At 42.8% G+C, this 11,867-nt stretch overlaps 1 protein-coding gene across 1 annotated transcript; it reads right to left on the reverse strand.

The window, feature by feature from the left end:
- Positions 1–94: 94 nt before the first annotated feature.
- LOC146670575 (uncharacterized) lies at positions 95–11,629 on the reverse strand. The gene is made up of 6 exons (XM_085408071.1): positions 11,570–11,629; positions 7,929–8,115; positions 2,223–2,376; positions 1,978–2,141; positions 1,525–1,614; positions 95–651 (listed from the first exon to the last, which is right to left on the reverse strand). Exons 1-6 carry the CDS (start codon positions 11,627–11,629, stop codon positions 491–493), a joined length of 816 nt encoding a protein of 271 aa, XP_085264197.1. The 3' UTR covers positions 95–490.
- Positions 11,630–11,867: the final 238 nt, after the last annotated feature.

Below are 11,867 nucleotides of genomic sequence, written 5' to 3' on the forward strand. Positions count from 1 at the left end.
TATGGACCCGTTAAAAAAATGTAAATGTTATATTTTCTTCATTTACTGCTAAATGAACAACACAAAAATCAGTGCCCATAATTTACATTGTAAATGGAATATTTATTTAAGCATCTGGACAGAGAAAAACATGTAGCTCAATCACAACACATCACAATATAATATACAGAAGTTGTTTTTTTATTATATCTTTCACAATAAATCATACAAACCCATTTAAACTAAAACAAAACTAAATAAAACTCATCAAAAGAGCTGAGACTGTACATCTACCAGTCACCACTTCAACATTGCTTCCCCGGATAAATAGCAATACATCCAAAGAGGACATGACTTTGTAAGCAGCTGTTAACTTTGTTCACAATGATTATCTGCTCATGGTGAGGTATTATACTCTCTTACGAACTCTACCCTCTTAGCATTAGCACAGTCACGCGTAAATATTTCTGAACTCTGTGTTATCGTGTATCTTGTAACATGAAGTCCCTTTTTAGACGTATATAGATGAGTTCTTTTGGATCTTAGCCTTTTTTACAGATTGTGGCCCATGACAAGGTTCAAGCTCCTCCAGCTCATCTGAATGTAATGCTGCTGCAGAAGGCTGGCTGAGATGTTGAAAGGAGTGCATTGGCTGCGATTGTGTGAATGGGACTGAAAAGACAAATAAGCAATATATTGTTTGTATTTACTAAGTATGCCTTTAATAGTAAAGAACAAAGGAAGTAAACAAATTTACTGAATATACTTTTGAAGTCTGAAATATGCTACATAATAAAAAAAAATGGGACTGGTCCTCCAAAAGTCCTCACGCCTACTGGATTTTGGTGTAGGTCCATGACAAAGACCTTTAGTTTCTTGTTTGAGCTTTCTACCAGTCTTGATCAAATAAAAGTGTATTACCCTCTGACTTGTCTTTTTAAAAGCATCGTTACGTTGACATAATGGTAAGAAAAACCACTCCTGTGTTACAGTTTAGTCTCACTGGAATAAAATTCATTCATTCTCAAACAATCTGATTTGCACTGCCTGCAGTCACTTTAGTGTGAAGCTCTGTGTATACAGAGTTGATTATATATAGATTTGTGATTTTCACAGATTTATCACAGTTAATCACCACATTATCAGATTACATGTTATTGGCAATTTGACCCCCTTTTACCGACAGCTAGCCGACAGACTTCACTTCTTATTGCCCTTTTATTGTTGCCTTCACAAACCAAAGTTGCTTTTAAGACGTGGTCCCCGTCATGGAAGCAATCAGATCAAAGGCAATAAAATCGCCAGTTCTTTACATGATTGTAATAATTTTGGTTTCCCTTGGTGTGACTGCATCAATAATGGAAATCAGATGCCATCAAATATGTGTTAAAATCACAGCAAAAACAGATTATTAGCTTCATTTGATGACTAGCCTCAAAACCTGGGTGACATCAGCCATGCTTGCTAACAATTTCTCTCAATGAGACTCCAAAACGTTTGAGCTGACGTAGTTATTGTGTTTTAAAATGTAATGAAAAAACTTACCACTTTCCTGGTAGGAGGGTGGTGGAGTTGTGAGCATGGGTGTGGCTGCTGGTACAGGCTGATAGACCGTGTTAACTACAGTGGTTAACACTAGAGAAAGCGAAAGATTTCATGTAGTTTGAAAATGAAAGCAAATTTTGATGTTCCCGTCATTACAACGGAACTTTTAAATCAAAAGTTTAAAGACAATGGGGATAAAAAATGTGTTTGTGTCTTACTATGTACCCTGCACAAACTGTAAAACTGACAGTTTTGCAGTTTCGTGAGCGTTTGTGCATCAGATTATTTCTTGCTTTCAAGAATTCCTGTAAGCCACCATCCCAATTGGAAAGAGCTCTAACACATAAAGCTCATCAAACAGCCATTTTCCATTGTAAGAATTAAACATAATTTCAAACAAGATGCTTCTGGATAATATGCCAGTGTGGCTGCTTGCAGCTGTAGCAAACTTACTGATTATTTCTCGTCTGGGATTTTTCTTTTTGGATGTCCTGCAGCAGCAGCAGCAGCAGCAACGAGTCACACAGCAGATTATGAGACCCGTGCATACGAGAATGGGAACAGGAACCCCTATTCCCACATACTCTACATGATAGCTTCTTTTCACTCGAGCAGACCTGCAAATACAAAAAGAAGCTGTAGTTTGTGCTCATTTCTGGAGCATTGAAGGGGAAAAAAGGCTAAAATGAAGAGCACACCTTCTGAAACAGAGTTCCTGTTTTTTCTCAGTAAAGCTGTACTTTATGTCACTGCAGCAGTATTTTGTCCTGCAGTCCCCACAGCAGTACTTTTCACATTCCTGAGTATCATGGAAGACACCGTTCGTGTCCCAGTAACTGTGGCAGTGATCAGCTGTAAGACACACATGTTGAAGCAAAGTGAGAATGAGAGCTTAAAGTTGCAGTGCATTACAGATCCTGCAGACAGATATTGTACAAAGACACTAATAGAGAATTAAGATGACTTAGCTTGATATTTTATTTTCACTTTGTTATTTTAAATATTAAAAATAAAACTCACCCCATACAGCCGGGACCACAACCACACACAAAACACACACAAGACTGGACAAGATACTTGAAGGCATAGCTGATGTGATGCAGTGTGTTAAGATTCGTTCGTTTTGGGTAAGAGAAGAAAGCAGGCTGAGTCCAGGGAGGCGTCAAAATAGTGATCCTTAATTACACACTCTGCGCAGAAGTGTGGGAAGAAAACTTGCAACCGATTCTCCAAAGAGTGGACAGCTCCCCATCCTTATATAACCCATGATGACATCACACAGTTAGACCTTACTGGAAATGATAACAGTCTCCCCATAGTCCAAAGTTCTCCTTATACAAACATCAGATGATACTTTAGAGAAAAACAAGTGTGTGACATGTGATGTTGTGCAGTTCTGTGAGCCTGTGTGTCCAACTAGAGAATGTCCTGACATGACCTCCCTGTGTAAATAAGTGTGTATGCGAACGTGCGTGTTTACATAACTCTGTATGTGCATGTTCTGATGTAGGCCTGCAAATGAATTAGAACAAGGTCCTGCTGGACCCTCCAGTTTGGACGGTGAATACAATGCTGTGGATACCATTTGAGACTTGATTACAATGATGATAATATGCATCCATTAATCTTTACTCAGATTACCATAGATATAAAACAAAGATTATACTGTCATCAGATTCAACAATGATGAATGACTGATCAATGATAGTTAAAATGTCACCATAAGAATACAAAGTAAAATATCTCTTGTCCACACTCCTCCTCTTTGGCCATCGGCCAACCTTTACCCAAATTTGTTTCACTCCTCCGTCCAGGCGGCCTCTCGCAACGGCATCATATACCCCGGACCAGCTGAACCAGCTGGACCAGAGTCTATGGCCCTGCTTACCAGATTTACCAACACCTGCCTTACCAGAGGAATGAGACAACACCCGATCATCAATATTCCTAGAAAAACTATAAAAGAAAACATGGCAGACATAAACACACCCTTCCATTGCCCAAACACAGACGTCATCCAATCCTCCAGCGCCGTGTTCACACCTGGATGTATATACATTGTTAAAGTGTTTTTCACCACGTCCGTCGCAAATTCAAGACATGTGTAAATATTTCGTTTAGGCGTGGATCGACGTGTTTGCGTACGCTTGTCAATTCGCGGATATAACCCTGATAAGGTGGTGCAGTTACCTGTGTCCACAGCCTCTCTAGTCAATTTCAAAGTGCACTGATAACCCCAATCATCCTCTGGATACAGAGGAGCGGGCTCAGTAAACTGTGTCAATCATCTACTTGCTGTTCTTTAGCAATTTGAGCCATCCCATCCGTAGCGACTCAATCAATTTGGACTCTCGAGCGGGTAGACCTCTGCCTCTAGGCAATTCACCCGTCTGTCAAAAAACAAACAAACATGTAGCAACACTCATACATGTCAACACCCCCTTTATTTTCCAATTTCCCCACAACCCAGCTGAGCTTTTAGCTTCAGACTCGAGTCTCAGCCTGTCACGCTTCAGGCCTCTTTGCCACCTCCTCTTGGAGCGAAGAAACGCCCTCGGATTCTTCTTTCTTCAACTCCCCAGGTAGACTACTGAGTCGCGTCTTTGTTACTTCGGAAACATGGCTTGAACAATGTTTCCGAAGTAACAAAGACGCGACGGATGGCCTGGATTGCAGCCATTCAAAGACCAAATATAACGTCCCAGAACACTCCAGCTCACAGGTTAGTCTGCTCCAAGCATTTACACGAAGGTCAGTGTTTTTTAGTAGTTAATACCTCATTTTCATAACATAATTAGTGATATAGGTTACAAGCAAGTCTGGCGCTGAACAGAAATGGTCGCGCTATGCTCCTTTATTTATTGTGCATAAATAGTGAATTGTCCTGACACAATATTGCGTTTCGCTTCTGTTATTATGGTACATTGACAAAAACATATACTTTTATTCACAGGGTAAAACAGGTTTTTTGTATCACTAATTGCCCAGTACGATTACAGCATACAGTATTATTGTCACTGCTACATTTCTGTGATGGGTACCAGAAATTATTTCCACTACTAATTAATTACCGTTGAGCTCAAAGGTCCTATTAATAAACGGTTAAGGAATGTGTATTTATGATGACGATTTGTGAGACTGGTAAACTTATGATACGTACGATGGTCTTTCGTTCTACACGGTGCGTTTCAAGGTCCTGTACCCATCCGTCGGTAAACTGTACCTGGACTTGTTGCAGTGACCTGAAGTTACTAAACTTCATGAGTGTGTGCACTCACTCCAAGAACCGTATGATTATAAATATGCATATAAATATGCTACGATGAGATAGCTGACTTCATCTAACTAGCAAATGTTGTCCAGGCTACGTTGGTGATACAGTTTTTTTAATGTGTATGATATTTTTGTCATGCGATTTTAAAGCCGGTCCTACAACCGCATCCAAGAATAACATGCAGCTTATCTCAGAACTGTCGGTGAAAATTATTCTTGGAGCTAGGTTTAATTGAGCTGCATTTTAAAGAGGTGCAATTTCACAATTTGTGTATATTTTCTAAGTTCACTATTTTGTCATGTGTTGAGAAAAACACAGATTTTAAAATTACATGGTCTAATATTTACATTTAGCATAACTGCAACATTATTTTTTCGTTTTGTTTTTTTTAAAGACTCGAAAGGACTTGAAATTCAAAGTTTCAGACTTGTGACTTGACTCGGACTTTTACACCAGTGACTTGAGACTCGACTCTGACTTGCCTGACATTACTTGAGACTTGACTTGAGACTTGAGGATAAAGACTTGAGACTTACTTGAGACTTGCAAAACAATGACTTGGTCCCACCTCTGCCAATTTGACTCTTTTAACCACTAAATTTGTCGTGTCCTCACTGGATGGTCAGACCAGTGACTTTTCTTTTGAAGTTAAGTTGTTGTCCTGCAACCCAGAGAGTTTATTTGTCAGTAGTAGATAAACTATATCATTTAAAAACCGGTGTATGTTAAGTGTCGCTACTTTAACCTTGCTTGTACGTGCACACGTATGTAAGCTGTTTCTTCATTGCATGTGTGGGTGCGTCTGTATGTGGGTTAATTTAACTTTTTCTCAAATGAGGCATTTCTCTAACACGCACATGTGTCTGTTCCTCACACTTCTCATACCTTTCTCTGGTTGTGTGTGGTTTAATTTGTTTCAGTCATTTACCAGGAACATCTTTTCCTTTTTTCCATGTCTTCCGCCAGAGGTTAACACTGGTGAGATTCAGGGACACAGCACCCAGAGCAGTTCAGCGAGAGAAACTTGCCTAAAACTTGCCTTCCCTCTTTTTCCCGGGTGGGGACAACTCTGGTGTCCAGCCGTGAATTTTTGAGCCAAAGCTTGGCCTGTCTTCTTCTGCCGTACTCAGGTTTCCAGGTTAAGAAAAAACCACCTGTATGAATACACTAAACATACACTTAGTATTTGTATAAACATAACTGCCTATATTATTGAACTGAACCAAGCATCAGTTGAAGACCTTATAAATCCTGCTTCATTTCCCGTATTTATCACTCACTCCTAGTCTTGAGGAGGGTAGATTTAACTCTTTACTAACTTTAAACCCCACAAGTAAAAATTTCATATGTTCTTGACTGCAAACCCAAAAACTGCTTGATGTTATTACTAATTATTTTCCTCCACAACACTCCAAATCATGTTCTCTCTTGAGTCCAGCAGGGGAATAAGGTGACCTCTACTCTCACTGCTTCCCCAGTCAGAGACAATATCTCACTCACACTTCCACACTTTATTGTTTTCCCCTTTTTCTTGACTATTGTTATTTAACAGAAAATCAACTGACCTACTTCTCCTTCCTCTTCTGTCATGCAGAAAGTCACACACACACAGCACTCGGCCCCCACCTTGTCTTTCTCTCACAGACACACCTACACACACACACACACTCTAATCCTCCTTTCACCACAAAATTTCGCACTGTAACAGTTTAAACACCTGAAGCCAGCGAAAATTCACTCTCACATTCACATTCACTCCCCTAACAACTACAAAGTTTTCACACATGCAAATAATCCCATCAATCTACTATACACGCCGTTTCCCTCCTTATAGCGAGAGACTCAACCGATCTTTAAAAACTTTATATACACAACTTCAAGAATAAAGCACACACCTCTGCCTTTTTCCAGGCAGTCTACAAGGTTTTAGAAACTGGGAAGCAGAGAAGTGGAGAAGTAGGGAGAGGGAGATGAAACCACGCCAGCAGTTACACACACACAGACCGCGTGTGCTCGCGAGTGCGTTACAGCACAACACAGCCCAACCCCTCCTTCTCCTAAGAAGAAATACACACACACAGAGAGTCCCCCTCTCCTGCGCTCAGAGAAAAGAGAGCGTTTTCCTTTTTTCTCTCTTCCAAGCACACAGGAGAAAATCAACAGACAGTTTATACAACTACTTTTCACTTTATTTACACACACACGGGTAGTTTATATCCTATTTACATACACGGGCCCGCATAGACATAAGAAAACACCATATGCCAGAACAGCCTATTTTTTTTTTATTTCACTTCTTATTTCTATACCGGTATTCCTGACTTTTAGACAAATTTAAAAGCATCTATAGCCCAGGCCGCGCCTTGCTGATCAATTACACGCGTCGGGAACGCCCTCGCCGGCCACGGTCTAATTTCTAAATACTAATTAATTTATAACCGTTTCCCGCAGCTGGGAAGGAGCTCCACCTCTGGCGCTAGTATCAAACCCACGCCTTCAGCTTTACTTAAAGCTCACAGGCCAACGACGTTGACTGGTCACGGCCGGGTCCGCGACCCTGTCAATCAATCTAGCGCAGTAAGGAAAGTGGTCTCCGTCGACCACTTTGGTTTGTTTGGGATGCTCGAACTTCCCCGGCAACCAACCGAGCAAATAGCCTAACCACGCGTCCGCGATCAGGAGTCGCCGCCACGGCGCTGAGCAGCTGCGCTCTTAGGGGACCGCGTCCCCAGTTCTAAAGACCTTTAATTTTTTTAAAAGCCTCACTGTGGGCACTCTGCCCCCCCCCAGTTTAATTACCTGAGGCCCAAAACCGCGTTTTTGCTACTCAATAAAAACCAAATTCCCTACACTACCGAGCATCTGGCTGGCATCCAGTCAACCCACCTCTTCTTTAAACACTTTAAACCGTATTGTCTTAAACACATATAACCTCTTAGCTCAAAATTCACCCCCAAAATAAACAGCAATAAATTTAGACAGACCAATATTCCCTATTTTTAACACTAATTACCAAAGATCACTATGAACAGACATAAGAAGCCCATACTGAGTGAATATTATTTAATTAAATTTAGTTTTAACTTCCAATTTTAGCACCTTTGGATAAACATCAACAGGTGGCCCTCACCTTTTATTTCGCCTGGCTTGTCACTCAGATAAGCTGCTGATCTCCGTTCGTTTTGGCACCTTCCACGCAGCAGCCGCAGCTCCTCTCCTCCCCAACCAGAGTTTCGGCACCAAGAATTGTTAAGATTCGTTCGTTTTGGGTAAGAGAAGAAAGCAGGCTGAGTCCAGGGAGGCGTCAAAATAGTGATCTTTAATTACACACTCTGCGCAGAAGTGTGGGAAGAAAACTTGCAACAGATTCTCCAAAGAGTGGACAGCTCCCCATCCTTATATAACCCATGATGACATCACACAGTTAGACCTTACTGGAAATGATAACAGTCTCCCCATAGTCCAAAGTTCTCCTTATACAAACATCAGATGATACTTTAGAGAAAAACAAGTGTGTGACATGTGATGTTGTGCAGTTCTGTGAGCCTGTGTGTCCAACTAGAGAATGTCCTGACATGACCTCCCTGTGTAAATAAGTGTGTATGCGAACGTGCGTGTTTACATAACTCTGTATGTGCATGTTCTGATGTAGGCCTGCAAATGAATTAGAACAAGGTCCTGCTGGACCCTCTAGTTTGGACGGTGAATACAATGCTGTGGATACCATTTGAGACTTGATTACAATGATGATAATATGCATCCATTAATCTTTACTCAGATTACCATAGATATAAAACAAAGATTATACTGTCATCAGATTCAACAATGATGAATGACTGATCAATGATAGTTATGATTATAAAATGTCACCATAAGAATACAAAGTAAAATATCTCTTGTCCACAAGTGTAGGGGGGAAATGAACCTGACTGTGGAGTGCTGGCTGGTTATAGGGCTCTGTGTCTGTCCTACCTGTACATGAGTAACCCAACAACATTCCTTTTTTTTTTTTTTTTTGTCTGTCCCGTTTGGCTCTTTTGCATCAGAATTGTTGTCTAAAGGCAAAGAAAGATGCCCAACGGATTTACTTTACCAAATTGACCATCCCAGCCTTCGCCGTAATGGTCCATTTGATTCACCTTTTATTGTTTTGTTTTTTTTTCACTTACTGAATACGGGACAGACTTGACTGGGGGAAAGAAGGGGAGAAAGAAAGAGGGAAAGAGAAACAGCTGAGAAGAGGGACGGGGGAGAAGGGCAAAAGACAAAAACCAACAGAACGGGCAGAGAAAAAAAAAGCATATATCAATCACCTGGATCACCTGCTGAGAAAGAAAAAAGAAAGCAAGCAGAAGAGAACAAGAGTAATAGAATAAACAACATCACAATGATATATGGGAATATGACAGTAAATACTAAATATTAAACATTATTGTGCAGCACATAAGATCAACAGAACACAGTGTGCTTTGAGGTAGGAGCCAAAAAGGGTGTAGTTTGTGGGTGTGATCACCCGTGTGTACACCTGTGAGCATGGACGCGCTTGTTTTTTGTTTTTTTAAAAGGTTCCTTCATGTAATAATCTGCTAGAGGGTGTGGGGGGGCCACAGCCCCGTCCTCCAGGGCATGAAGCAGGTATGGAGGAGATCAAAACTCCAGACATCCAGAGGCCCCCAGAACACAAGAGACCAAGGAAGACCAACAGAGGGGCAGCTGCGCCACTGTCCCGGAAAGAGCTGAGGAGAGTCCCAGATGAGGGCTCACTCAGCAGCCGCGGAGCAGAAGCCAGGGGGAGTTGCAGTGACGCACTCGTGAGCTCCGCCGGCAGCCAGCCGTGGCTGAGTGACCGAGCCCCAGGCCGAGAGGCCGGGGGCACCCCACCTCCGAAGTGGCCCGAGCGAGCCCCAGGCTCCAGGCCCCGATAAGCGGCCGCCAAGGAGTGAGCCGGTGTGTACCTGGACGCCCATCCCCGGACACAAAGAACCACCAACGCACCGATGTCTGAGGGGGTCCGCCACTGGCAGGGGAAGTGGTGGTAGGGGGAGATAGGCCTCCAAACCTTGGAGGGCCTGAGATGTCCCCAGAGAGGTGGCACCTGACACCCAACCTGACATATAGACACAGACATACAGGCACACACAGACACAAACATCCATTCCCACCCTCATGCTCTCATATGCACTTACTCCACACTCAACCAACGTGGAGACAGACATAAAGAGACGCTGTACACACGATCACACTCCCCAAGCGTACTCTACAAACCGGGTCTAGGTGCCCCCGCCCCTGGAGGGGGGAACTGCACCCAGACCCAGGTGGTGTTTCCCTTTTCCCTGCGGTGGGGGGAGGCAGACCGCCCCGACTCCGCAGCAGCAGGAAGGCTCCACACTCCAGACCGCAGTCGGACGGCCAACTCCTCCTCCTAGTCCTAGCCCCCCTGCTCCAGCAGGTCGCAGAGAACGGGGGTGAGAGAAGACTCCAAACCTCCCTCCACCCGCTCATTGTAGTGTTGATGCATGTGTGTTCTAACGTGCATTTAAAACCCAGGAGGGCATGGAGCTACCTGCCAGAGAGCAGCAGGTAAGCGCATGGTCCCTCCTGCTAGCCCTCAATGTCTACGTGTATTTAAAATTGAGAGGTGGGCAACGACGCCAGGGGTGAGGTGTACACCCTGATGGTACTTTGGACTCCGTGTATCGTGCCCACCCCCAAGATCCTATATGTATGTGTAATGAGAGTGTGAGTAACCCAACAACATTCCTTACTTCACATTTCACTAGCTTGGCCTACGTCCTCATTTTAGGTTTGACAGTGTTCTAGTAGGTAAAGTTGAATGGCTTGGACATGAATTGAGCTGCGGTTTGGGGAAGGCTTTGAAGGAGACTGGCGAGGACTCCCGGGCCTGGCAGATCCCCATGTACTAAATAGAAGTGAAGAAGTTAAAGAATTGAAAAGGGGAGGGAGGGGTACGTAAACGAGGATGAACAGCTTGCAGAAATATATAGATGAGAACCGGAAGGAGCGTGTTTGGAGGCGTAGTCCCGCTCTTGAAATTCTGATACATAACCTCCAAAAATACCTCGATACTCAATATTTCTTAAAACATTAGGGTGCTGTAATTGTTGCTGGAGCTTTGTCCTTCTCAGATTTTAAGACTCCATCTACATTGGAAGTAAGTGAAATTGTACCAGAAACATCTACTCAGGTTAGTCTAGCACCTACATGTTTTCATTACAGTGCCATCCTGCTGCAGTCTGTGCAGAGGTTTGGCGTCATCTTACTGAAATAAGAAAGTCCTTCCCCAAAAGGAAGTAATCTCAGAGTCACCATGTGTAGTTCCAAAACCTCCAAGTGTCATTCACAGTTAATAGTTAATGCTATATGTTCCTGTAGTCCAAGAGACGGTTTGGCCACGATGTGCTGAGGCCACTTCAGTCATTTAAATTGCATTTAAGTCCGTAGAAAGTGAAGGTATTGAATTGTTGAATTTTGACTTGTATGTCAGATCAAACCAAATGTAATCAAATGTGTTTAGTAGCAGCAGTTTGTAGAAGTGTTCCATCGCACATTGGTCTGTCACATGTTGAATCTCTCCTCGTCTTTACTCTTGAAAGAGTCAGCCTCTCTGTGATGTTTTTGTAAAGAGAAAAGAGGGAAGAGAGCACAAAACACAAATGCTGGACCTCAACAATTTTAAAGCACTGCCCACATAGCAAAATTGGTATGGCCCGGATCTGGCCCACACGATGTTCTTACACATGGCTCACATACCGCAAAGAATGATGGCCCTTTGGTGGCCCAGATCTGTTTTGCCAGATGTGGGCCACACATGGGCCAGCACAAGGCCAGTTGCAGACACACTGGTAGTCCTGTGCTGGCCCAGAACAGTTTCAGCTCTGGCCCCAGATGTCAGCCTAATGTGTACCTTAATCAAGCCATGTAATAACAACATGTGCCGGAACATAATAGTGCAAAAGTAACATGACAACACTCTGCTCAGACAGTGAATGGACTGATTCTTTTATAGCGCTCCTCTACTCTCTAGGATTACTGAAAGTGCTCTATTACA

Source organism: Rhamphochromis longiceps, linkage group LG5 (genome assembly GCF_057381845.1).
Source record: "Rhamphochromis longiceps isolate RC_006_pf linkage group LG5, R_longiceps_female_GT1.1, whole genome shotgun sequence".
NCBI classification, from domain to species: domain Eukaryota; kingdom Metazoa; phylum Chordata; class Actinopteri; order Cichliformes; family Cichlidae; genus Rhamphochromis; species Rhamphochromis longiceps.

Coding starts and splice junctions, on each gene's coding strand:
- LOC146670575 (XM_085408071.1), bottom strand. CDS start 11,629: ATGTGTGGCCCACATCTGGCAAAACAGATCTGGGCCACCAAAGGGCCA. Junction 2,377..7,928: donor CAAGCCAGGCGAAATAAAAG/GTGAGGGCCACC, acceptor TGTGTCTTACAG/CTGATCACTGCCACAGTTAC. Junction 652..1,524: donor ACCCTCCTACCAGGAAAGTG/GTAAGTTTTTTC, acceptor TTGTCTTTTCAG/TCCCATTCACACAATCGCAG.